General features: G+C 43.6%; 1 protein-coding gene across 1 annotated transcript in view; it reads left to right on the top strand.

Moving 5' to 3' along the window:
* The window catches only part of RHBDL3 (rhomboid like 3), a 190,657-nt gene that overhangs the window by 69,116 nt on the left and 95,868 nt on the right, over nt 1-25,673 (top strand). The window contains exon 4 of the mRNA XM_060253195.1: nt 21,196-21,354. Coding sequence (XP_060109178.1) covers nt 21,196-21,354 — 159 coding nt within the window. The remainder of the gene's footprint in view (nt 1-21,195; nt 21,355-25,673) is intronic.

Genomic DNA, 25,673 nt, shown 5'->3' with positions numbered 1-25,673 from the left:
TCTTTGTATTTCTCCCACGGGATCCAGGGAACTGGGCAAAGGAAGCTCTGGCTCTTTCCTTCCTTCCCCAGGGGACTGGGGGGGGGAGCCTCAGCAAATAGAAGGAAGAGAGGCTTCACTCAGTATCTCTGCTGTGCGATTGAGGGAGCCTGGCAAAGCAAGCTATTCCTCCTCCTTCCTCCCCAAGGGAGGAGCCTCAGCCAATGGAGAAAATAGAAGTTTTGCTCTGCAGTTCCTGTGCAATTGAGGGAGCCTTGCAAAGCAAGCTGTTATACAGAAAGGAGAAAGAAGGAAGCAGATGACAGTCAGTTGCTCAGGGGCCTGATAGGAGCCCTCCGAGGGCCTGATTCGGCCCCCAGGTCAGATGTTTGACACCCCGGCTTTGCAGAACGAAGTGTCACTCTGGCAATGTGAGCTTAAAAGGCTGGCCTCCCTAAAAAAGCAGTGTGCCAACCAAAGCTGGTTATACAAGCTTGAGCAAACACGGGTGGAGGACTCACATGTCCAGGCAGAGGTGTTTTTTTACCATCACCTGAAAGCTACTACAGTTGGGGCACCCAAACGCATGCCACAGAACCCATCTGAACAGATCAACCGTTGGCTGGGGAAAAGCCCGGCTATCAAGCCTTGTTTTGCATACATGGCAACACGCTCCAATATTTATCACTCTGCAAAAAGAAAAATCTGTCACCTAATTTGACTGCCATTTGCAGAAAAACCAAACAAGCCCGACGCCCCCACAAGCGTTTGCAGCCCACAGACCTTCGCCTACTCATCCTTCCAGGAATGAAAGTGGGCGGGGCTTCCTGACTCCGCGAGCGCGCACGAGCGAGGGGAGCCCTTCTTTGCCGAGGGGCATGCCGGGTCTGGTAGTCTTTCGAGCCTCCTGCCTGCTGCGCTACCGAGTGCAAGGACTACGAGTCCCAGAAGGCGCCGTGGTGGTGAGCTTGAGCTGCTTTTTCCTCGGCGCCTGGTTTTTAATCACACGTGGGAGTGGTGAAGCTGGAAGGGGCTGGAGGGAGTGAGACGCAATTCCTGGCAGGGCGCGCGTCTAACTTGTTCGCTTGGGCTTTTTTGCAGTCTGGTGGGGAAAAGAAACTGGTGAGTTTTAGGCACTTAGAGGGGAAAGTCCCCGTTGATCCGAGGGTGCCCGACCAACAAATGGTTCTATAGAACCGATAGCGCATTAGGTAACGGTTCCATAGAACTGGTGCGAACCTGCTGAATCCCACCACTGATTACATAATATCAGTTCTCCATATGGGCCAATGGATAGGCAGTGTTGGCAGGGAGGCCAGATGGTTGATTGTCCACTGCCTCAACCAAAAGCCTCCATTTTGCAGGCCCTGCAGTACAACAGGTCCTGCAGGGCCTTGATCTCTGGTGGGAGCATGTTCCACCAGGTAGGGGCCTGGACAGAAAAGGGCCTGGTCCTGGTTGTGGCTATCCTATGGGCAACGGATAATCAGAAGATGTTGCTCAGCAGAGTGCAAGGCTTTCCCTCAGATATGCTGGTCCCAGGCCGCTCCAGGCTTTAAAGGTTAATAACATCATCTTGAAACAGATCCAGTATTTAACTGGTGGCCAGTGCAATTGGTGGAGCACTGGCTGGATATGCACCCTCATAGGCATTGGCATTAGCAGGTTTGCTGCTGCATTTTGGACCAGCTGGAGTTTCAGGGTCATGGTCAAGAGTTTATTATTCTCTAGACCCATTTTAGTCTATTTGATGAGTTTATTATGCTCTAGACTCACTTCAGTCTGGATTCAGGCCTGGCTTTGGGATGGAAATGATCTTGGTTGCCCTGCCTGATGATTTTTGCTAGGAGAATGAGGGAGGGGGAGTGCACCCCTGTTGATTCTCCTAGACCTCACAGCAGCTTTCAGTACCATCAGCCATGGCTGACTGGGCTGGGAATAGGGGGCACCATTGGTGGTTCTGCTCTTACTTCATCAACCAATTCCAGAAGGTGGTGCTGGGGGACTTTTGCCCTGCCCTGTGGCATTTATATTATGGGGTCCTGCAGGGTTTCATTATTTCCCATGCTGTTTAACATGAAACTGCTGAGAGACATCGTCCAGGGATTTGGAGTGAGGTGCCACCAATATGTAGATTAAACCCAGCTCTGTTTCTCCTTAACAACTAAGCCAGGTGGGTCTGTGGGAGTTCTGCCTTTAAATGGATAGATGAAGCCAGTAAACTGAAGCTCAATACAAGACAAGACTGAGATGCTACTGGTCAATGGAGAAGTTGCTTGGGATTGCAGAGCCAGCCAATCCTAGAGGGGGTTACACTCCTCCAAAGGAGCAGGTTTGTGGCTTGGGGATGCTACTGGATTCTGGCCTATGGTTGAAGCTCCAGGTCTCTTCTGTGGCATGTAGCACTTTTTATCAGCTACACCTATGGCTGTTCCTCAAAAAGCATGATCTAGCCATAGTGAGTCATGCTGTGATCACAACCAAGATTACTCTGTGTAGGGCCCCACTGTAGACCTCCTGATGGCACCTGGGTGTTTTGGCCATTGTGTGACACAAAGTGTTGGACTGGATAGGCCATTGGCCTGATCCAACCTGGCTTCTCTTATGTTCTTAGGGTTGCCTTTGAAAATGGTTCAGAAACCAACCCTTACCTGTAAGTATCCACCATCCCAACCTGTGTAGGGTTGGGTCTAGGTGCTTCCTGAGATAACATCCAATCCCAGTCTGCTGCTAAGTCTAGTCATATGTTGTTTCCCCATATATGTAAGTGTGAATAGAGAACTCAAAAATAATCCAGCCTTAATCCCTTAGCAATTCACATTTCATTAATGAAGTACAAATTAATCCTAGCTGTGAGCCACGTGAAATGCAATAGCGATCTAGATATCCCTAGGCTTAATGTTCACTTAATCTGTAGAGATAGAAGTAGGAGGGTTGTTTTTGTTACGTTATCCTTCTCTCTGTTCTTTAAGACAAAACAGAGTGCACATAGGGACTGCAAATACCTGAAAGAATACTTTCGGTACCTCTAAGAAAGGATGATTGGTCCCACCAACTTTCTTTTTGTGTCTGGAAGAATTTCCACTCACAGAGCACAAATTCTGCCGTACCCTGAAATTACCCCTGAAATACTGATTCTGGAGACAGGGACCCCAAAACTAGCATGGGGAGCATTTCAGAATGCAGCAGAAGGGGGGAGGCAAGAAAGTGAGAATCTATGGGTGGAAATCTTTCTGTTGTACTGGATCATCCAGGCTATGACATTGAAGTTTAAAGTCTAAAAGGCAAGTCCAGTTTTTGGCACAATCAGTTTTTATTTTGTGAGAGCTTCTAGCCTTTGCACTTGTACAAGGAGCCCTGAAAAGCTGGTTGGGAACTTTTCAAAACCTCAGGAAAACAAAAAAGTTAGAAGGACAAGGGGGTTGGGTTTTCTTACTCAGATTTCTCGGTCTCCATCCTATTTTTCAAGTCTATGATCTTTCTTCTTACTTCTTTATAAATTGTGTTCCTGCCAAGTGGGACAGTGAGTGGGGGATGGAACAGGGAAGAGACCAGTGTTCCCTCTAAACTGAGTTAGCGTGAGCTAGCTCACAGATTTTTAGCCTCCAGTTCATACATTTTTGTCTTAGCTCAGGAACAATGACTCCAAAATACACTAAGTTATGTAGTAGCTCACAACTTTAATGCCAGTAGCTCACAAAGTAGAATTTTTGCTCAGAAGACTGCAGCTTAAAGGGAGCATTGGAAGAGACCCTTGCAGAACAAGAATAAAGTTTGCAGAATGGATGTTTGCAAATGAAATTTGATTTGTGTCATTATGGCCCTCAAATTTGTTTTAGGCAGAATTCTGCATCATTCCCAGTCAATGATTAGGGATTTTTTGTGGCCTCTTGGTGGGTCAGATAGATAATCATGTAGGTCTGAAGCAATAGAACAAAGTTTGAATCCAGTGGCACCTTTAAGACCAACAAAGTTTAATTCTGAATATAAGCTGTTGTGTATCTGAAGAAGTGGACCTGCACACTAATACCCAGAAGTAAACGTTTTGCCACTGGATTCAAACTTTGTTCCCTTGGTATATCAGTTAACTGCCTAGGCAAGTATATAGATCATTGGTCTACCTGGCTCAGTGCTGTCTGCTTTGGCTCCAGGGTGGGCTCCCACCTCCTTCACCCTGAAATTTGGCAGGAAGTTGCTATGGATTCAGCTTGGCCCTTTCAACAAAAAAATGTTGTAGCTGGACTCAAAAGTAGAACTCTGCTGATGTTTTGAGAATATCTCTGAAGTGCTCACTTATGTATTCCAGGTTGTTGTTTTTTTAAGGTGAGGTATGGATACCATTTCACAATAAGGACTGAGATTTTTGCAAGGGTGGCCACTTTAAGAAACAACATATTGACTGGGCGAACTACCTGGGAAGTTCCTCTTTCCAATATCACCTCAGCCATGAACTCAGTAGGTGGCTTCAGCCTCAGCTGTCAGTGTTAATTTCAGCTCTAAATTCAGGGGGCCTATCCTGACAATGTGCAATCCATAAATGTCCAAACACTTGATACATGTCAAGTAGATTTTAAGTTCAAGAAAGACTGCATGGTAGGAAAAGGTGGGAGGGATAAAGCAGTGCTGTTTGATATGGCCAGAGTGCTTCAGAGATGTCTCATTAACAGAATTAAATTTGCCGTATGAAACCCCCTGTTGCTTTAACTCAGAACTGGGCCAACAACAGATAACATCCGGTTTAGAGCAGTACTGTGAAAGGGGGCTCTGTCCCCTCAGAAAGGTTTACTTGTGATAGCTGACTTGGGAGAGAATCTGCTCATCTCTTTTTGTCAGGTGGAGAGGTAATCTGTTTTTATTGTTGTGACTGATCCCAGAGCTCTCTATCCCTGTCATTCAAATGAGATCATTGCACTAGAAAAGGAGGCATGGCCTGGACAGTGCTGTATGGTTGGTGATTTCCCAAGATATCAGTCCATTGTTTATCAGCCATTTGTCTTTAACCCACCCTGTTTGTGAACTCATCCATGGCTAATGTGCCTTTAATTAAAGCAGCAAAATAATTTGAGATTCAAGACCCCTTCTCAACTGCTTTATCATGGGTTCTGTTAACTTCAGCAGAATAATTTTAAAACTTTTATAGGGAATGTGGGAGGCAGGGAGGGGGCAGTCTGGTCTGAGCTGAGTTGTGATTATAGCCATTAACATATTTACATTTTTGCTTAAGAGATTGGTGGGGGGATTAAGGGCAATTGTTATTGAAATGCAGAGGAAATCTTGCATGAAATTATCGTTGGTGCCCTATTGTTGGAGGGGATTCAGGCCATCCACACCCTCAAGCAGTTTGGTGGCATTTTGTTCACTGAAGTATGAAGGCTCTAGAATAATACAGCTGAACTTAAAGTAGGAAAACTCAGTAGGTTGACTTGATTTGTCTGAGGCTGTCCTCAAGATGAGGCTCAGAATTCAAGGGGCTTGGAGTTAGTCAGAACTAGCCCTGATAATGAGTCTGAAGATGCTGGCAGTGTCCCCATCCCAGTTCTTAACTCAGTCATGGATAAATACTCAAAGCTTCTGTTTAAGGTCAGTTTTTCTTGTTTGGTTGCTTTTTCTTTTTCCTGTGCAGCAAAGAAAGAGGCATTTAGACTGTTAATGCTGCATTCTTCTAAAATGTAAAGGGAAAACTTATTTTGAAAAGCCAAAACAGTCTTCTGAAATGTATATTTTGCAATCATTTACAAAAGGAGTTTGGGGCAGTGCCATCCTTTCCCCACCTTAATGTGGAGGATTAATCAGATTGATAAAGTGAAAACTGTGGCAGTTGACACGAACCCTAAACTTGTCTGGTGACAGTGCAGAGATTGGAAGTGGGATTGATGACTTAATTTGGATGCAGGTAATTAGATTTTACTTGGATCCAGCCCATTAAAAGAAGTCACTTTAAAATTAATGGAGTTAGTATTCTGTTTAGTTGGGTTGTGTTAACAGTTCAGAACACTGTTGCTGTGGTTTTTAAGTCATTAGTACATAACATTACTGGTTATTTATTTAGTTCATTTAGTTTGAGACTTAGAATACACAATTAAAAACAGGACAAGAAAAACAGTTCCATGTACGCTAGATAGTCCTCCACAGAGCATGCTTTCTGATGCACCAGTGCTTCCATTGGCACAAGATTGGTGGTTTTAACCAAGACTTTGCACAAATGGAAGTGCTAGTGCAAGAGGAAGCATGCTTAGTGGTGGAGACTGTCTGGCATGCACAGGACACATTCATAGCATTCATGCCTATATTACATATGAATGATTAACAATGCAGTCAAAATGCACTACAAAGCTAAATCCAGACAAAGGTGATTTTAGTGAATGACTTCCCCATTCTGCTACCCACTTTTATGTGAATTGACTTTCTGGTTCCAGACACTAGGTCAAAAACAGTGCTTGTACTGCTGTCTGTGAATAGGTAATAGAATTTTCTGGCTGAGATTTGGTTTATGAGTTGGGAATAGCCATGTGTGGCATGACCTATAAACTTTATAATGAGAGGGTCAGGTGACTGAACATGGTGCCTGATTAGCTGGATGGTGTTAACAGTTCAGAACATTGTTGCTCTGTGTCACATATTTTTGTTCCAGTGTATTTTATTCTGTTTATAAAGAAAAAAGTCAGGGGTGGGGGGAATACAAAAAAAAGATGGGAGCAGAAAAGAAGGATACATTTAGCCATCATGTCTTCTGCATCATAAATCTATAAAATGTTATTCCATTATTTACCTGGTCAAGAATAGAAACTGTAAATTAATTCTTAATAATCTACTAATTTACACTTATACTTTCAGGGATACAGGGATAGAGTATAATATGCAACTTTTAAAAGTACAGGAATTACATCAATACATTAAGTCAATCATAAAAAGGTTTCCAAATATGTTATACATCTTTTGTGGACTTGCCCTTCAAAAGAGATGAAAGTGTGTCCATCTCCGCTGTCTCCAGAATCTTATCAATTAAGTCCTGCTTCTTTGGTGGATTCTGATGTTTCCATTGTTGTATAACCAAAATTCTTGCTGCTGTTATGATATGTATAATCAAATATCTGGTCTCCTGTGTTATATATTTTATCCTGCCCATGAAGAGGCAGATGGAAACCAAAAGTCTCTTCTGCTGTTCCAGAGCAATAGATTAACCACTAAATCACAAGGTTGTGTGAAAAATGATGAATATCTCCCATGATCATTCAGTACAGAATCCTGATTAAAGAGATGTCAAAAGTTTAGTTCAGGGGTGTCAAACATGTGACCTGGGGGCCAAATCAGGCCCCTGGAGGGATCTTAGCAGGCTCGTGAGCAACTGGCTGTCATCTGCTTTCTTCTCCCTCTCTCTTGCTTCCTTCTGCATTATAGCTTGCTTTGCCAGGCTTGCTCAATTGCACAGTAGCTACAGAGCAAAATCACTATGTTCTCCATTGGCTGAGGCTCTTCCCTTGGGGAGGCAGAGCTTGCTATTCCAGGCTCTATCAATTGCACAGCAGAGCTACAGAGCCAAGCCTCTTCTTTCTATTGGCTGAGACTCCCTCTCTCTTGGTCCCCTAGGGAGGGAGGGAAAGAGCCAGAGCTTCTGTTATCTAGTTCCCTGGATCCCACGGTAAAAATACAAAGAAAGCACCTTTAAGATTGAGTGCTAATATTTTAAGCATGTTTTATTTTAATTGTGCTTGTCTGTGTCCTCTATAAAGTTTATATCTCTACTACCTAATCTTAAATAGGTACACACGGCTGACCCAGCAAGGCCCAAGCTGACAAGCAATGTTCTTTCTAAGCTGCAGAGTCTTGTGAGCAAACATTCTGCTTTGTGAGCTACTGTATTAAAGTTGTGAGCTACTGGCATTAAAGTTGTGAACTACTGCATAAATTATTGTGCTCTGGGGTCATCCTTCCTGAGCTAAGACAAAAATGTGTGAACTGGAGGCTAAAAATCTGTGAGCTAGCTCACGCTAACTCAGCTTAGAGGGAATGCTGCTGACAAGGTCTCATTTATGTCAGATCTGGCCCTCATAACAAATAAGTTCAACCCCTCTGGTTTAGTTATTCCAAGCCTTGGGGGAAACTTTACATCCCAACCAAGAATCACTCAGTGTTGTCATTTAAGAATTTTATTTAAATTTAGTCCAGTTATTCACAAATGAGAATCACAGTTATACAGAGAACAGCATTTGTAGATAAAATTATAAGTAAAAGGGCGTATGCATGGTCCCTTCTCCTATCTATTTTAAATTCAGAAAAGAAGAAGAAAAACAGCTAGTTTTTATACCCTGCTTTTCTGTACCCTAAGGAGTCTCAAAGCGGTTTACAACCTCTTTCCCTACCTCTCCCCACAATAGACACCCTGTGAGGTAGGTGGAGCTGAGATAGTTCTGAGAGGACTGTGACTGGCCCAAGATCACCCAGCAGGCTTCATTTAGAGAAGCAAGGAAACAAACCTGGTTCTCCAGAGTCCACCAGTTTTCCAGATTAGAGTCCGCACTTGTAATACGTGCTCCCCACCCTTGAGTTTTAGCTCCCTGCCAGCAACTGATGGAAACTAGTCTGGATGTGTCACTCTTAAAAGGACATGAATGTCTCTGCCTGCCTGCTGTGGAGGTTTCTTCATCTCTGAGGATATTATGAGATGCATTGAGGCCAAAAAGCCCAAGCACACTATGAAGCTGTGCATTGGACAGTGCTGGTATTACCAGCCTGGTAATACAGTTCACACTTACCCCAGTCCTGGTGCTCCTTTACTTTCAGATCAGTAAGGAGGCCAGAATGCGTGTAGCTCAGAACATGATTTAAAATGGCTGTGGGGTATAGACAGTAAACGCAAACACAGCTGCGCATTTGGAACTGAATATATCAGAGATACGAGAAAAATATTAAAGGACTGAGCTATCTCTTCCATTGCCAAAGCATCCTGAGTTTCCCTTGATAAAAGCTCTACTGGATGTTCTCCTGAAGAGATTTGTTGCTGAACTGTGTGGTTTTGACAGTTTCATTCTACCTCACTCTCGGTAGATGCAGAGTCTAAAGTTCAGCACAGAGTATAAATTAACATGGGCAGCTGCCCATGTTACGGTCTGGATTGCAGGTTAGACAGCCCTGTTGAATAAGGGATAAACTAATGCGGTAGTTTACAGCTCCTTGGCATTATGTTAGTTCATCCTGCATAGAGCTGTTTTGCATGCAGATAATCATAATGCAGTGATTGCAACATCAGGTGATAGCTTGCATGCATGAATAGGTCATCATAGGTAGGACAGTTATATTGCTCCAAATCCAATAATTTTTGCAGGAGTCTGTTCATGGATCTAGCTGCCAACCAGCAAATGCAGAGAAATCAAATGACGTATATTCATGTGTGACTCAGTCCTTGCTATACATTGATGCCTGATGTAATTTTGCTGTCCTTATAAATGTGAAGATGTGGTTTGTTTTTCCCTTCTCAGCACTATTAATTATCTAAACAGTGAAGAGACCTCTCTGGCAAATTCAGGTGGGCAGCCATGCTGGTCTGAAGCAACAGAACAAAGTTCAAGTCCAGTAGAACCTTTTAAGAGCAACAAAGTTTTTTTTTATGGGTGTTAGGTTTTGAGTACATGCACACTTCTTCTGATACATTGATACTTTCCCCCAGTGTATCTGAAGAAGTGTGCCTGTGCTAGAAAGCTTATGCCCAGAACAAAACTTTGTTGCTCTTAAAGGTGCCACTGGCCTCAAACTTTATTTCTCCCTGACAAGTAACTGTTATAAGCATATGAAAGATCATATGGAAACAGAGATGTGGTATTTTGTGGGGATTGGCCTCTTTATGATTAAATATTTAGCAATACCCAGCCGGATGCAAGCAGAATTTCCTTTATAGATAAAAAGTTGACAACATTATAGGAGTGTGTGTGTTGGGCATACATTTTCTTTTGCTAGAGGAAGGATTTTCTAAGTCAGGTTCAGTGATCTAGAGCTAATCATTACCCCAGAAGGTCAGACCACAACCAACAGGTTGCAATGAAATCAAAAGAATTTTCAGCTAAACATTAGGAAGAATTTCCGGACAGTTAGAGCAGTGCCTCAGTTGAACAGGCTTTCTCGGGAGGTGGTGGGCTTTCCTTCTTTGGAGGTTTTTAAGCAGAGGCTAGATGGCCATCTGACAGCAGTGCTGATTCTGTGAACTTAGGCAGATCATGAGAGGGAGGGCAGGAAGGGTTGCATCAGTGCTTCATTCTTGTGGCCTCCTCTTACACGCTGAGGAAAAGCAGTGGGAACTGGAAATGTTCAGCCTGCAGAAGAGGAGGTTGTGGGGAGGATATGATTGCTTTATGTATTTTAAAGGCTGTCATTTAGAGGAGGGTAGGGCACTATTTCATTTGGTGGTGGAGGACAGGACTTGTAACAAAGGGTTTAAATTAAGGGTGGGGGAGATAGCAACATGATATTAGGAAAAACCTTTTTAACCATAAGGGCATTTCAGTGGTGGAATCAGTTGCCCAGGGATGCAGTGGGTTCTCTCTCCTTAGAGCTGTTTATGCAGAGATTGGGTGACATGGTACCTGCCAACACCTTTCCTGGTGCCCACCAAGTGTTTTTAGAAAGTTGATGGGGCCAGGTGGAGCTTTTGCCTAGCAAGGCTTCTGACTGGCCAGTGGGGATTCAGTTGGCTATACTAAGGTTGCCGAGTCCCTCTGCCACTGTGGTGGGGGACTTGTTCCTCACATGCACAAAGCGATGATGTCACCTGGAAGTGACATCATTGCACCTGGGATGTTGCACTAGGGGTGCTTTATGACTCGTGTCTGGGGTGGAATTCTAGCAGGAGCTCCTTTGCATATGAGGCCACACACCCCTGATGTAGCCAATCCTCCAAGAGCTTACAAAAAAGAGCCTTGTAAGCTCTTGGAGGATTGGCTACATCGGGGGTATGTGGCCTCATATGCAAAGGAGCTCCTGCTAGAATTCCACCCCTGCTCGTGTCACACAGCAGGGCCTTCTACTGGCTGCCACCACTCTAGTAAGGGTCTGTATGGAGGGCCCAGAGCACCCAACCACCCTTGTCTTCCTTATTAATAAATACCTCTTAACTGTGACCAAGGAGGTGTGAGAACCCAGGCAGTATAACAAAAGAAGTTTATTATTAGTGCTCTAAAAACAGTAAGTGGGTGATATAGTGCTAAAGTGAATATGAAATTCCGTGTGGTGTTGTGGATAGAGCTAGGTTCTGGGAGACCAAGGTTCAAATCCCCAGTCATACATAGGCATCTTTGCCTACCTCACAGGATTGGTGTGAGGGTGAAATGGATCCGAGGAGAATGATGTAAGCTGCTTCAGGCCCCCATTAGGGAGAAAGGAAGGGTATAAATGAGGCAAATAAATAATGTAAATAAGTTGTTTGCTTCTGGACACATTGTACTGGCCATAGAAGTAGAATGTAGGACTTGATGAACTGTGGGTCTTACGGTTTTTGCACTAGTTTTATTTTTCTTCAGGCCAATTAAGTAACAACTAGGTGTAGGCAGGCGGGCTATTAAGAATTTCATATCAGCACTTTGATGCTCCTATGGGTATAAGCAATACAGTTCCAACAAGGCTGCACAGAATCCCACTCTCTGAAGCCAAATGCACATGCTCCCTTGGCTGAGCAATCTGCTTTGTGCCATCTGGGGTTATTGTCATACTGTACTCATTTCCAGCTACTCCATTTGAAGGAGTCCTGGTGCCAGATTTAGCTGCTGGCAAGCTATTCCTTTTGCCCCCTGGGATGTCTGCCAACCCCCTTTTCTTCTGTTATGTCTAATCAGTCCTAGCCTTTGTTTGCTGTCAGGAAACAGCGAGGTTTGCATTAAAGGGGGGGGGGGGGTTGTCTCTTTTTACCAAACTGCCGTATTCATGTACAAAATGTTTCCATGGAAAGATGCCCTCCTGGACTGAAAATTCTCCTATAAATCCTCACCTCTTTTCTTCTGCCTTTCAGTTGAACTGACAAACTTGATATCATTATTATTGGCAGCCAGAGGCCAGGAGGCCAAGTTTGGAAGATCAAAAGGCAAATTTCTCCACACTTGAGATCCAGCCAAGACTTGGCTACCTTAGACTTACTGGAAATCACACTTCGTTTTTATTAAGATTCAAGCTTATAAAAAAGCAAATTGGCTTCAATCTGATGCCAATTTTGGCTTTCACTTTTTGTCAGTGTGTATTCCTCCCCCCCCCCCTTCCACTAAACATTGCACTGCAGCAAATTTTATCTCTTTATTAATCACATCTTCCTGCAGGGTATAAAACCCAGAACCTTGAATTTGCTAGGAAATAATTTTCAGGGCCCGACACCCACTGAATTTTAATATTTTCTCTTGCAGGGTAGTTCGAAAGATCTCTCCTATTTCTAAGACAGAAGAAACAGTGGATATCTGCAGGCAGGATTGTTTGTTTATTCAGAACAACACAGGACAACAGTGGCACCTTAAGGACTCAGAAAATTTCTTTTGACATTGTTAGGTTTCAGGATTCACTGGGCTCCTGTTTTATTTTGCTGATACAGACTAAGATTGCAAGAAGTGTGGTACATGCCAAACTATGTGTTTTTTGTGTAAACCAATTTTATTATTTTGCAATATATTGAAAAAATATTCATCAAACATATACTTATTAACCAATACACTACCAATATATTCATCAAACATATACTTCATCAAACATATACCTCCACTTTTTGGGGGGGGGAAAGTGAGTCTTATGGTGCAAAAAATACTGTACTTATTAACCAATACACTACCGATATACTACAAAATTTCCTCCTCCCCCCACCTCCTCTGTTTCATGACCTCCGCCAGTGTTTAAAATAATTACAAAAAGAAAATAAAGGTAAATTTCACAATTATAGAATCTTCACTAAAAATTACAGTCACCTTAGCATGAAAGAAACCAAACCTATGCAATTATTATTATTATAATTAACCCTCTATTTGTCTCTTAATCTAGCCCTCTGCTAAATTACATATTAAATCAAAAACCAATGTTTACAGCCTTATCTTCACATTAAAAATTCAGTTAATGTTGTCAAAAATCACTAAGTGTCTCTTCACTTTCCATTGTTTTTCAACTTATTTTTGAAATTTCTCCCAGTCATCTTTAAATTTTTCTAAATTGCAGTCTTTTAAGATTCTTGTGAGTTTGTCCATTTCACTCCAGTGTAGTACTTTTAAGATCCAGTCCCATATCTCTGGTATTTTATCTTGCTTCCACATTTGCGCATATAATGTCCTCGCAGCTGAAAGCAAATACCACACCATAGTCCTATCTCGCTTTGGAAAACTTTCCATTTGTAATCCCACTAGAAAAACATCTGGTGCTCTCTTAATATTATAACCCAAGATTTTAGAAATTTCTTGCTGTATCAGTTGCCAAAATTGTTTTGCTTTTTCACAAGTCCACCACATTTGGTAGAAAGAACCTTCATGATTTTTGCACTTTGAACACCTGTCTGATATTTGATTGTTCATTTTTGCTAATTTCTTAGGTGTCATATACCACCTGTACAGCATTTTCACACAGTTCTCTTTTATATTATAGCACGTCGATATTTTCATAGAGTTCTTCCATAGGTGTTCCCATGTCTCCATTTGTATTTCTTTATTCATATTAATTGCCCATTTTATCATTTGAGATTTCACTACTTCATCTTCTGTAGACCATTTCAATAAAAGCTTATAAATCCTTGAAATCAATTTTTCGTCATCACCCAACAGCATTTTTTCTATTTGTTTGATCTTGTCTTATTCCTGTGTTTCTAATATCATGCTCCACCAAGCTTTTAATTTGTTGCAGTTGGTACCAATTAAATTTCCCCTGCAGTTCTTCCACTGGTTTTAGTTCCACCTTGCCTCCCTGTATTTTTAGCAGTTGTTTATATGATAACCATTTTTTAGCCACACACCCCTGATGTAGCCAATCCTCCAAGAGCTTACAAAAAAGAGCCCTGTAAGCTCTTGGAGGATTGGCTACATCAGGGATTGCTATATTAAGCCTTTATTCAACCAATTCTCTCCCTGTACTCTGGAAACCATGGCTCTTTTGTTCAGTGATAAGGATCCTAAGATCTCTCTAGCAACTGCAAAATTTGTTGCAGTCCTTTTAGCCCTTACATCAAAAAGAAAAAAAAAGTTTCTTCTGCTGCTCAAGATTTGTAAATCAATGAGCTTCTAAGGGCACAAAAGGAAAGGAATTGCACATTAGAAGAAAATATCAGGAATGGTGGACTTGATGTGCTAGACCTTTTGTGTGGTTCATTAGTGAGAACATTTACTCTCCAAACATTGTCCAAGGAACTCAGAATGGTGCATATGGGATCATCCCATTTTATTCTACCAAGAACATCCTGAGGGTAAGTCAGATGAGAGAATGACTCGCCCAGGGTGCCCCACTGGTCTTTACATCATAGTGGGGATTTCAGCACAGATCTCCCAGTGCACATCAAGCATTCTGTCCACTACACCACCAGTGTCATCTAATTTCCAGGAAGTTATGTCTGGAGCTCTGGGTGTTTTTTGAACAAAGCCCTGCTGGATCTACACAAGGATCCACCTATTTATCATTTTGTAGATTATTTTATTAGAGGTTGAGAGTGGCTAGTTCAGCTATTCTGTTTCCGGTATTTGGTTTGGCAAGGTGCTTTCAGAAAGCCAACTTTCTCTCCCATTGCTGGTCTAGCATTTGGTATTCAGAAGTTGATTGTCTCTGAATAAAGCTTTTTAGACTAGTGCTCTTCAACCCATGGAACAGATCCACCTTCTGGGTTATAGGTCTGTATAATGGCCTCTTTTTTTGGTGTCTTTTGGAAGACCTTGCTGCTAGTGCCTTTTTGTCACATGCCTTCCTGTCTTCTGCTTGTGGCTCAAGAGTGTTCAAAACACAAATAGGAGGGGGGAGGCTGAGAGTGGCTTGCCTAAAGCTGGACTAATGAGTTCATGATAGAGGCAAGAATTAACTTATGGGCTTCCCAGTGAATGTTCTTCACACTTCACCAATTTTAGGATAAGAATGTTTGTTTTTATTATTTGTTGAAACCATGCAAATGATCTGGAATCTCAGTTTTTATCATGCTGACTTTTACATCGGCAGAAAAGGTGAACCTGGCTGCATGCACATCTCCAAGAGCTGCCAACTTGCTTTGCTAAATGGTATATCACAGCTTGTAAATTTCTAGTGATCTGCCACTCTGAAAAACTGTAATCATTTGCTTGATAAATGCCAGTAGAAAGAAGATGTAGATATCCAATACTTCAGAAATCTACAGACTGTTGCAGGATGAGATTAAGAGAAGGAATAACAATTGAAGTAGAAAATAACCTCTCATTCTTATGCAGTGGCCCCTTGCTGAGCCAATGTAAACCTGTTCTGTACAGAATCCTTTAGAATACATAAAAGATCTTGCAGTGGTTTTTTTTAAAGCCAGACAGCTGTCTCTAAACCAGTTGGTGCCTGGAAAAGCTATTGCAGAACGGCAGCTCTCGAGTGACATTAAACAATACAATGAATTCTGAAGTTTGATGGAGATCAAATACAGTCTGCAAATATTCTGTTGAAGTCAGCAGGACAGGACGTGTTGCAGACCCAATGTCTTTCTCTTCTGCTGAGAAGCAACACTGTTCCAGGAATAACTAATATCGTTTAGTGTGATACTCTTTATTTTCTACCAGCTGTTGCGCAATCAAAACTATACTGGGCCATCTTGTTTTTTTCTGCCTAATGTGTTGTTTGTGTTCCTGAGCAGCTTAAACCAATCTCTTCAGTTGGGGGAGGGTGTGTCTGATCTGTGGAAATTGTTTAACCAATAGATTGATCAAGCAAAACTTTAGTGGATTAATCTGGATGGGCCAGTTTTAATCTGGGAGGGCAGGGAATTAAGGCACATTTTCGACATCCAGTCCAAAAAGGGGGTTTACTTGGTAACAATAGTATTGTTTGATGTTGGCGTCAAGGCTGTGGAACTTCCTGCCGAGGTAGGTCCTCTGTGTTGACCTTTTTGTGTAGAGCTAGAACTGAACTTTCTCAAATTGTCTCTGGGAGGTTGAAGAACTGCTGATGTTTGCTAAGTGTGCTCTGTTGGAGGTGTGCTTCTTTTTATCTGCTGGCTGTGTTTTGTACTTTTGTTACATGATGACTTCAGATATTTGTGGCAGTCTGCCCTATGGATCCATTGTGAGTGGGAGGGTGTGATAGAAGTGTAAATAAATAATGATGTTTTAAAAGCCACTTAGTTTTGTAAGAGTTTAATATACATAAAACTTAAAAAAAAATCTCTCTCGAATTTGTGCATACTCTTAAAACCAATAAACAATGGGGAATGAAGAAATCTAATCTTATGTGAGATGGGGAGGGGGGAATGGAGTTGTAGTAGGATGGAAAAGTGCAGGCAAGCTAGCCAGAGTTGATAGAAATGACAAGGAGAGTAGGAATAGATTGAAAGGCAGTTGCTCAGATTTTTGCTATCTGTGAGGTTTCCGAAACCTAGATCCAATTTTAGCATCTTTTTGTGATTTTAATCATTGTGGCTTTCCTCTGCAGTTCAGCAGGAGAATTTGTACTGAATAAACTTTTTTTTGTGAGGCAGCTGTTAAAATTACAGCTTCTCTTTCTTCCATAGGGTTGCTAAACCTTTGCCTGGAGCTTTCCTCCAGGAGTTTTGGGAGAAGAGCATATTGAGGGGGATCATTGTGCACAGAACAATATTGTCCCCCATTTTCTTCCATTGCCCCATTTAGTGAGTGTGAGGGATGAGGAACACATGCAGGACCTTGCTGGCTGTCAGTGGCAGCAGGCAAACCCTATCACGAATCATACATTTCTTGCAGTAACTGCAGCAAAATGTGGAATAAAGAGCCACCTATCCCATTTTCATCCTTCCCTTACATCATACAATTCAGGGGTGTTGAACTCATTTGTTATGATGGCCGGATCTGATATAAATGAGATCTTGTCAGACCAGGCTGTGTGTGTCATAAAATGTAATGTCAGGTGTGGAGATATAAACTTTATAAAGGTCACAGACAAACACAATTGAATATTTTTAAAAATGTAAAATAAAACATGCTTAAAAGATTAGCACTCTTGCAATATTTTATTTGACAGTCTCTGATAACTGATACCTCTTGCTTTGAAATATTGCATAAAAATCTGGAGACAGTGTCTGTGCTGTAGCAATATCAAGTATGCTGTTCAGGTATGCATGTGTAAATTGCAAACCTAATTTTGATTTATTAACATTCATTACAGAAATCTCATGGTCAATGCTTTGAGCCTAAGACCCAGAGGAAAACATGAAATGGCTGGGCATTGTGAGCGTTTGTACATAAGTTGCTTCATGTGCTGGTCAAGAACATGTGAAGGCACCATGACACAGGCTGAGGCCTATGTTTTTGTCTACAAAACTATAGTCTTCCCTATATTAACAACTATGAGGCAGTGTAAAAATATACAGCAATGTATAGTCTACAAAGGAAATGTGTTGAGTGAACTTGGTCTGGACACACACTCTGAGCCTAATCCACCTCACTGGCTTGTTGTTATTTCGCATCTAAATAGTTGACATTGCTTTCCTACTGAAAAAGATTGGATTAGATTACAAAGATTGGATTACAAAAGCATGAATACAGTTGCACCCAGGAGAACCCTGGCATAATAAGCCAATAACCTTTCCCAGTCAGATTGTGTACAGTAGGGGTGTCCAACCTTTTGGCTTCCCTGGGCCACATTGGAAAAAGAATTGTCTTGGGTTGCATAAATATACAAACACTAACAATAAAAAAGTCCATGCATAATTTTCATGATATCCACCACCACATATAAGCAGAAGGGGGAGAGAGCAGTAAAAAAACCCATTCCATCCCTCCCAGAAACAGGACCTTAATGTCCTTTCTGCTTCCAAGTCCTGCTGCAGATGGCCCAGAGCTGAAACAGAAACCAGGCCAGGCAGTACACTAAGCCAGGAGTAGGACTGGGAAAGGTCTAGCCTGGGGTAAGCAGCAGCCCAGCAGGCTACCTCAGTCACCCACCCCAACAATAAAAGAAAAAAAGCATAACATCAGAAAATGTGCCAATATGGTGCTTGCCAGAAGCAAACAAGAACCCGGCCAGACTTCAGCAAGCCCCACCACAAGCCCAGACAACTACAGTGACCTCTACAACAACTTCCACAAGACCCCCCCCCCCACCTCTCACTCTCTTACCTGGAATCCAGAGAAGCTTACTGCAAGCTGCACATAGAAGAAGAGGAGCACTGAAAATGTGGAATAGGCTCTGCTGGTCGGCGAATAAGAGAGGCTCAACCAGGCTGCAATGCTCTCAATACTGCTTGTAGAATGTTTGTATCTGGCGGGCCTCTACGTCAGTGTTGTGTAGAGCCTGCGTACTCTTAAAACTGCCCAATTGAGAACCTGATCCACCATGACAGCACTTTACACCAACAAATGGGGATAGATCCAGGAGGAAAATGAGGGGGGGGGTCACCCACTCTGCCTTTCTCATCATGAGTAGTTGTTATAAGGGAGCCCTACCCTGAATCTTCCCCTCCCAGCCAGCATAGCCCGCCTACTGCTCACACTCCATCCTCTCCACTGTTCTCAGGAAAATGCCAGGCTTTCTGATTCTTGTTTCCCTTAAGAATGATAATTGAGAAATGGAGAGCAGAGCCGGGAGGGAACTTAAGTTTCAAGCACAACAAGCAAGTAACCTTTAAATGTCCTTTGCTTTTCCAAGAAAATAGGGTTTGTTTGATTTCCTTTGCCTGATCCCAAATTCTGTAGCTACATGCTTCTCTCTGTACTATGTTGTTTCTTTCAGATAGGTGAGGGTGGGATCCTTACACAAAGTATCAGTGGGCACTTTGGTAAGCAGGAACAAAGGGAGGAGCAAACTGTGGATTTGACGGTCTGTGAAGGACTCAGGCTCTGCTCCTCCTTCTTCCTGATTTGTAATCCTCACTGCAGCCTGTCCCTGCCCAATTTAATCCAGCATTCAGTCTGTTTAGCACCAACAGGTGATGCAAATGAGGGTCCAGAGGAGGAACTGAGGCTGCAGTGGGGGTCTATAAAAACTGCTAGGAAGGCAGGCCCCTTGGTAGCTATGGGGTTGGGTGGAAGAGACTTTTGTTTTGCTCTGTTCCCAAACCATGCCTCTAAATCTCCAACAGAGGGGGAAGGGAAATCATTGCTCCCTCTCCATGCCCCCTCTCAGAAGCTTGGAGCAGAGGGGGGGGGGGGGAGCAGGCAGATTTTTTTTCTTTTTCACACCAGCCCCTGTTTCTCAACTGAAGCTTGCTTTTAAAGCTGTCATGAGCACCGAAGGCTCACTGTCAGGAGCACAAAAAAAGGAAGGGGGTGGTCCTTGATTTGTTTTTAAAGCAGGAGGCCTGTTTTTTCTACATTCTTTTTTTTAAACCTCTCTCTCCAGAGACCTCATGGGGGCGGGAAGCCATCTGTTTCTGTGTGTCTCTTTTCCAGTCCCAGCTACAGAGAAGGGCAAGGGGATTCCCGAACTCCCACAGTGAAAAGATGGAGGAGAAATGCAACAGAATCCACCCGAGGTAGTGGAGCATCTCCATTTTGGGGACAGCAAGCCCAGCTCCACTGCACATACACACCTCCAACCTTCACAGAGAGGGGCCAGCAGCCACTCAACAGGGAAAACTCCCACCCCACCCCACAAGCCCACCCAGGAGCGTGGGAGGCTGGCTTTGCTACTCCCCAGCTTTCCCAGAGAGGGGCCACCCCTGATACCTCCATAGCACAACCAAGGGCTCTTTGTCCTGGGTGGGAGATCCGTAGGGGCCAAAGCAGAAAGAAAGAAGAGCTGGCGAGTGCCCAGGAGCAAAGGAAGAACACTCTTACACACATGCTCTGAGTCAGCTCTGGCGCCCTCTCTGGTGGTAGGGGGAAAAAGCAAGCAGGAGGAAAAAGCAACCAGATGGAGCTTCAGTCCCAGGATCTGCTGCCACTGCAGCGCACAGTTCCAGCTGCTGTTTTAAGAAAGTTTATGAGTTTGTGTTGGGGCCGCATTCAAAGCCATCCATGCGGCCCTTGGGCTGCAGGTTGGACAAGCTTGGTGCTGGGACAAACATAAGCTCTGTGCACTCTGGGGGAGCAGTCAGACTGCTCAAGCACTTGAGTGAGGCTTCCTAGGTGTTCCCCAGCTGTTCAGAGAGCCAGGAAAGGCAGCAGGGAAGTGCTGTGGAGATTTGCTACCACTTTGGAAGTGATAGCTTTTTCAGATGCTTTAATGACACTGGAGGATGGGGTGACTAAGGGAGTGGGACAGTCTCCAGATGTTCATGTCTGAATGTTCTATTTTAATCCATCTGGGGGCTGTCCCTGTATTGCCTCAAACTGCCCATCTGGACTTATCCTCAGAGACAGTAAACCTCTGAATACCAGTGTCAAGAGGCAACATCAGGGAAGGTCATGAGCTCTGTGCGCTGTTGTTGGACCTCCAGAGGAAATGGCTGGCCACTGCTTGAGACAGGGTGCTGAATCAGATGGACCACTGACCTGATCCATCAGGTCTCTTCTTATATTCTTCTGAGAACATAAAGATACATAAAAGTATTTTTAAGTTCATTTATTGCAATCAGTTTAGTGGCTAAGAATAAAATTATGACTTTTCACCCCAGCATGGTGTAGTAGTTAAGAGCGATGTAACAGTTAGAAGGGATATGAGATATATGAAAGTTGTGTCTGTGGTGTTTGTTATGTAGTGTCATTTGCACATTAGACGTCAATCATCAAATGATGAACATATATCTGTGAACCACCTCTGAGATTTCAAAAGAATAATGCTACTGTGCATAATGTCTATCTCTCAGTCCTTTTGTCTCATGCTGACACACACATGCAGGGAAGTCACAGTATTGCCCTGCTCCCATGATTTCATAAAATGACATCACTTGGACCACAGTGCAGAATTTTTTTCCAGCCCTTGAAACTGGTTGGGTGAACAAGAGTTCCTAATGGTTTCGGTAACGTTTCTACTTTGGGCTCTTCTCTTTTCTCATTGCATGACAATCTACTGTCAGCTAGTTCAGTCTTTTTGCTTGGACAAATAATGCTGCTGCACTTCCATGGGTGGGAAATCATGGTGGGTCAGCAAGCATGTGCTGTGTTGATACACTGAAAATAATTCCCTTTTGCTTCCTTCCCCTTTCAGTTCGACCCTGAAAACACGGGCTACATCAGCACAGAGAAATTTCAAAATCTCCTCCAAAGCCATGGCTCTGAATTGGATCCACACAAGCTAGAAGTGCTCTTGGCCTTAGCAGACAATAATTCTGATGGGAAGATCTGTTACCAAGACTTTGTCAACTTGGTAAGTGGTTCAGATTCGACAGTCATCTTTCAGATTTTGTAGTTCCTCAGCCAAAAAACTACCACCAGAATCCCACCTCTGCTATTCTAATTTTCTCCTCATTCCCCAACTTCTACTGGATACCTCTCAGCACACAGATACGTGCTAGAGGGAGAAAGGTTTAGCCTGGAAAGCCGTTTGTCTCCAAAGTTAAACTCTGTTCCCTCCTCTCAGTTCAAATGGGCTATTGATACAGATTTTTCCCTTTAACCTAATGAAACAGCTATATTTGCTTCTCTGACCCCAGTGACTAGATCTTTCATGCCAGCCGTGTTGGTCGGAGGATGTAATGATCCTTCTGGATAATCCCATTGAACTGAATTTAAAATGTTTAAAATGTTCTGCCAAAAATGTTACATTTTCTGAGAAATGCTTTTCTTTATTTCATTCCCATAAATTCCCCTATTTTAAAAATGTTCTTTGCCTTCTAATCACATTCTTCTTGCCGAAGGTGGTAGCTAAAGACTTCTTTGGACTTTGAGGGAGGCTTGGTAGCAAAAAACCCCCACAACAATCTTGAGAGACTCTTAGCAGTCAAGGTTATTCCTCACATTACCTCTTTTGTATACTAAAGCACAGTTAAGTGTCTCAATTACTAGAAGTACACTTGCATAACTATTCTGGTATTATCTTATGTATCCTTAATCAGTCCATTAATGATGTTTATATCCTGCTCTTCTTTTAGAAAACTCAGAGCACCTGACTTCAAGCATCCTATCATTTCTACATGCTGCTTGTTTTAAATGCATGTGCCTCAGGCTTTGGCATTCATGGCCCACAACTGAATGTTTCCTTAACCTACTGTTCTCTTGCTATCTGTTGCTGTTCATATTTTTACAAAGAAGAGGGTCTGGGTGAGGGAGATAACCAGGCAGGGACAAAATATTGATATATAAATACGATCTATAAAGATATGATATATATTTTTAAAAAGGTAAAGGTAGTCCCCTGTGCAAGCACCAGTCGTTTCCGACTCTGGACTGACATCACAACACGACATTTTCGCGGCAGACTTTGTTACGGGGTGGTTTGCCATTGCCTTCCCCAGTCATCTACACTTTCCCCCAGCAAGCTGGGTACTCATTTTACCAACCTCAGAAGGATGGAAGGCTGAATCAACCTTGAGCCGGCTACCTGAACCCAGCTTCCGCCGGGATCAAACTCAGGTCACGAGCAGAGAGCTCGGACTGCAGTACTGCAGCTTTACCACTCTGTGCCACAGGGTTCCTAAATATGTATTTTCTGGAGTTGCCTGTGGGGCCTGCTGCTCCAGACTTCCCTGACACTCCCAAGGCCCCCACTCAGACCCAGCTAGCTCCCTTACCTGCTGAGCTGAGAGTCAGGCAAAGAGGAGAGCAGCAGTGCTGTGCTTAACAGTGGTGGGGAAGGAGCTGCTGGCACTTGGGCCCCACAGGCACAAGCCCACTGTGGGAGCCCGCCCACCCTGCCTCATTCCAGAGATACAAGGGCTAGACAGCAGGGGAAGGTTGGAGATAGCAATGAGAAACGGGTGGCCTGTTTTGTTAGGAAGCAGGAAGGCAACTGGGGACAACTCCCACTGAAGAGGGAGATCTCTGAGTTGGCAAGGTCAGGTTGAAGATGGGAATCTGGGGAGAAGCTTCAACTGACCAGCTGGGGGAGTTGCTGAGAATTTCTGAGTTTGTGTGACTGTGTGATTGCTGAAAAATCTGAGTTTGTGGTTGCTGGGGAACTGCTGTTTGTTTGGCTTGAGTGGGCTGAAGGTGATTGTTGCTGATTGATTAGGAGTGGCTACTGAGGCAGACTGAGGCCCCGCCCTCTTTGCATTATTAAGCTGCGCCTTGCCAGAGGCGCGAGCTGCAGGGCGAGAGCTAAAGGGCTCTTGGCCTGTTGCTCTTAGCCTGGGGGCTCTGTAAGGACAAGGAACCCAGATTCCTATTTTCCTTGTGTACCCAATAAGGCAAGTACACCCTCCAGAAGGAGAGCCACATAAACAAACAGGATTTAAAAGGGGACTGTATACCGTATTTTTAAAAAGCTACCATGATGGTAGAATGCCAGCAGGGGGGTGGGGGCTTTCCAGTGCTTTGCACTGAGTGGTACATGTATGACTATCTGCCCACAGGACAGAAGTCTTGGGTGTGTGCTTAATGCAAGGAGCTCCTGGTCCTCAGGGAACAAGTTAGTACCCTTGAAGCTGAGGTGACTGACCTGGAAAAGCAGGGACAGTCAGTTAGGCACTCGGAGAAGACTCTTGGGGACGTATTAGATGAGCCCCACTCTGAATGTGGCAGCCCCGTTGCTGCCAGGGAGCATGAGGGTCGAGAGGGAACAGGGCACCGTGCTGAGGATAAGGGGAATGCGCCCTCAGAAGGGACCTCTTCTTCAGTTGGTGAGCGGGAATCCTTTTGCGCCAAGGAACCATCCCTGGGCAGGGAGAGAGGGGGGATCTTGGTAGTTGGTGATTTGATCTTTAGTCAAGTAGACAGCTGGGTGGCAAAATAGTGTACTGACCGTATGGTGACTTGCCTGCCTGGTGTGAAGGTAGCAGACATTACACGTGTTGTAGATAGGCTGATAGACAGTGCTGGGGAGGAGCCAGTGGTCGTGGTGCATGTTAGCACCAATGATGTGGGGAAATGCAGTCGTGAGGTCCTGGAGGAAAAATTTAGGCTGCTAGGCGGGAGATTTAAGGCCAGGACCTCCAAGGTAGCCTTCTCAGAAGTGCTACCTGTTCCATGTGCAGGGCTGGAGAGGCAGGCACAAATTAGAAGTCTCAATGTGTGGATGAGACGAGGTGTAGGGAGGAAGGGTTTAAGTTTGTTAGGCACTGGGATGCTTTCTGGAACAAGCGGGAGCTGTACAAAAGAGACGGTCTCCACTTGTCCCCAGACTGAACCAAGCTGCTGGCGCTTAAAATCAAAAAGGTGACAGAGCAGTTTTTAAACTAAATCTTGGGGGAAAGCCGACAGGAGATGAAACGTCTCTGGTTTGGGAGGACTCATCTCAAAGAGATGAAGGGTTAGCTGTTACTTTTCTACCGGGAAATGGATCAGAGTTGTCCACTGAGATGGCGACAAACAGTATGGAGTGTCTGCAAAGTCTCGAGGCAGAAGAAGGAAGGTTGCAGGCGTAACTTGCCTGGGAAATTATAGATGTTTGTATACAAATGCTAGAAGTGTTCGAAATAAAATTGGTGAGTTGGAATGTTTAGTGTTGGGGAAAAACATAGACATTGTGGGAATTTCAGAAACTTGGTGGAATGAGGAGAATCAGTGGGACATGGTGATTCCTGGATATAAGTTATATTGGAAGGATAAGGAGGGAAGGGTTGGAAGTGGGGTGGCTCTGTATGTCAGAGAGGGTATACAGTCCAGTAAGACTGAGGTCAAAGAATTAGATTCCCTTCTAGAAATGCTTTGGGTCGAAATAGAGGGCCCAAAAGGAAATTTAACTATGGGAGTTTGTTATCGGCCACCAAATCAAAAGATAGAGGACGATTATAATATGATGAAAGGATTAAAGATAGCGGCTAAACATAAAAACTGTGTCATAATAGGTGATTTTAACTACCTGCAGATTGATTGGGTCAATATGTGTTCAGGTTGAGAGAAAGAGATTGAGTTTCCAGATGCTCTCAATGACTGTGCTATGGAGCAGATGGTCACAGAACCTACCAGGGGTGGGGCGATCCTGGATTTGGTCCTAAGTAATGCTCATGACTTGGTGAGAGATGTAAAAGTGATTGGACCGCTTGGGAGCAGTGACCATAACGTTATTGATTTCACTATTTGTATAAATAGGGAGTTGCCCCAAAGGACCAGCACAACCACGTTTAACTTTAAAAGGGGTAAATTCTCTGAGATGAGGAGGCATATGAAGAGGAAACTGAAAGGAAAGGTAAATACAGTCAAAACCCTTGGGGAAGCTTGGAGGCTATTTAAAACTACAATCCTAGAAGCTCAGATAAAATATATACCTCAAGTTAGGAAAGGCACAAACAGGTATAAGAAAAGGCCTGCATGGTTAACAAACAAAGTAATGGAAGCTGTAAAAGGTAAGAAGGACTCCTTTAAGCGGTGAAAGCTAGTCCAAGTGAGATTAATAAAAGGGAACACAGGCTGTGGCAAATCAAATGCAAGACTGTGATCAGGCAGGCAAAAAGGGACTATGAAGAGCATATTGCAAAAAACATAAAGACCAACAATAAAAATTTCTTCAAATATATTAGAAGCAGGAAACCAGCCAAGGAGGCAGTGGGGCCCTTGGATGACCAAGGGATAAAAGGATTACTGAAGGAG

Source organism: Heteronotia binoei, chromosome 13 (assembly GCF_032191835.1).
Source record: "Heteronotia binoei isolate CCM8104 ecotype False Entrance Well chromosome 13, APGP_CSIRO_Hbin_v1, whole genome shotgun sequence".
NCBI classification, from domain to species: Eukaryota; Metazoa; Chordata; class Lepidosauria; order Squamata; family Gekkonidae; genus Heteronotia; species Heteronotia binoei.
Note: the sequence above shows the minus strand (reverse complement) of the source record. Positions and strands in the feature narration are given on the sequence as shown.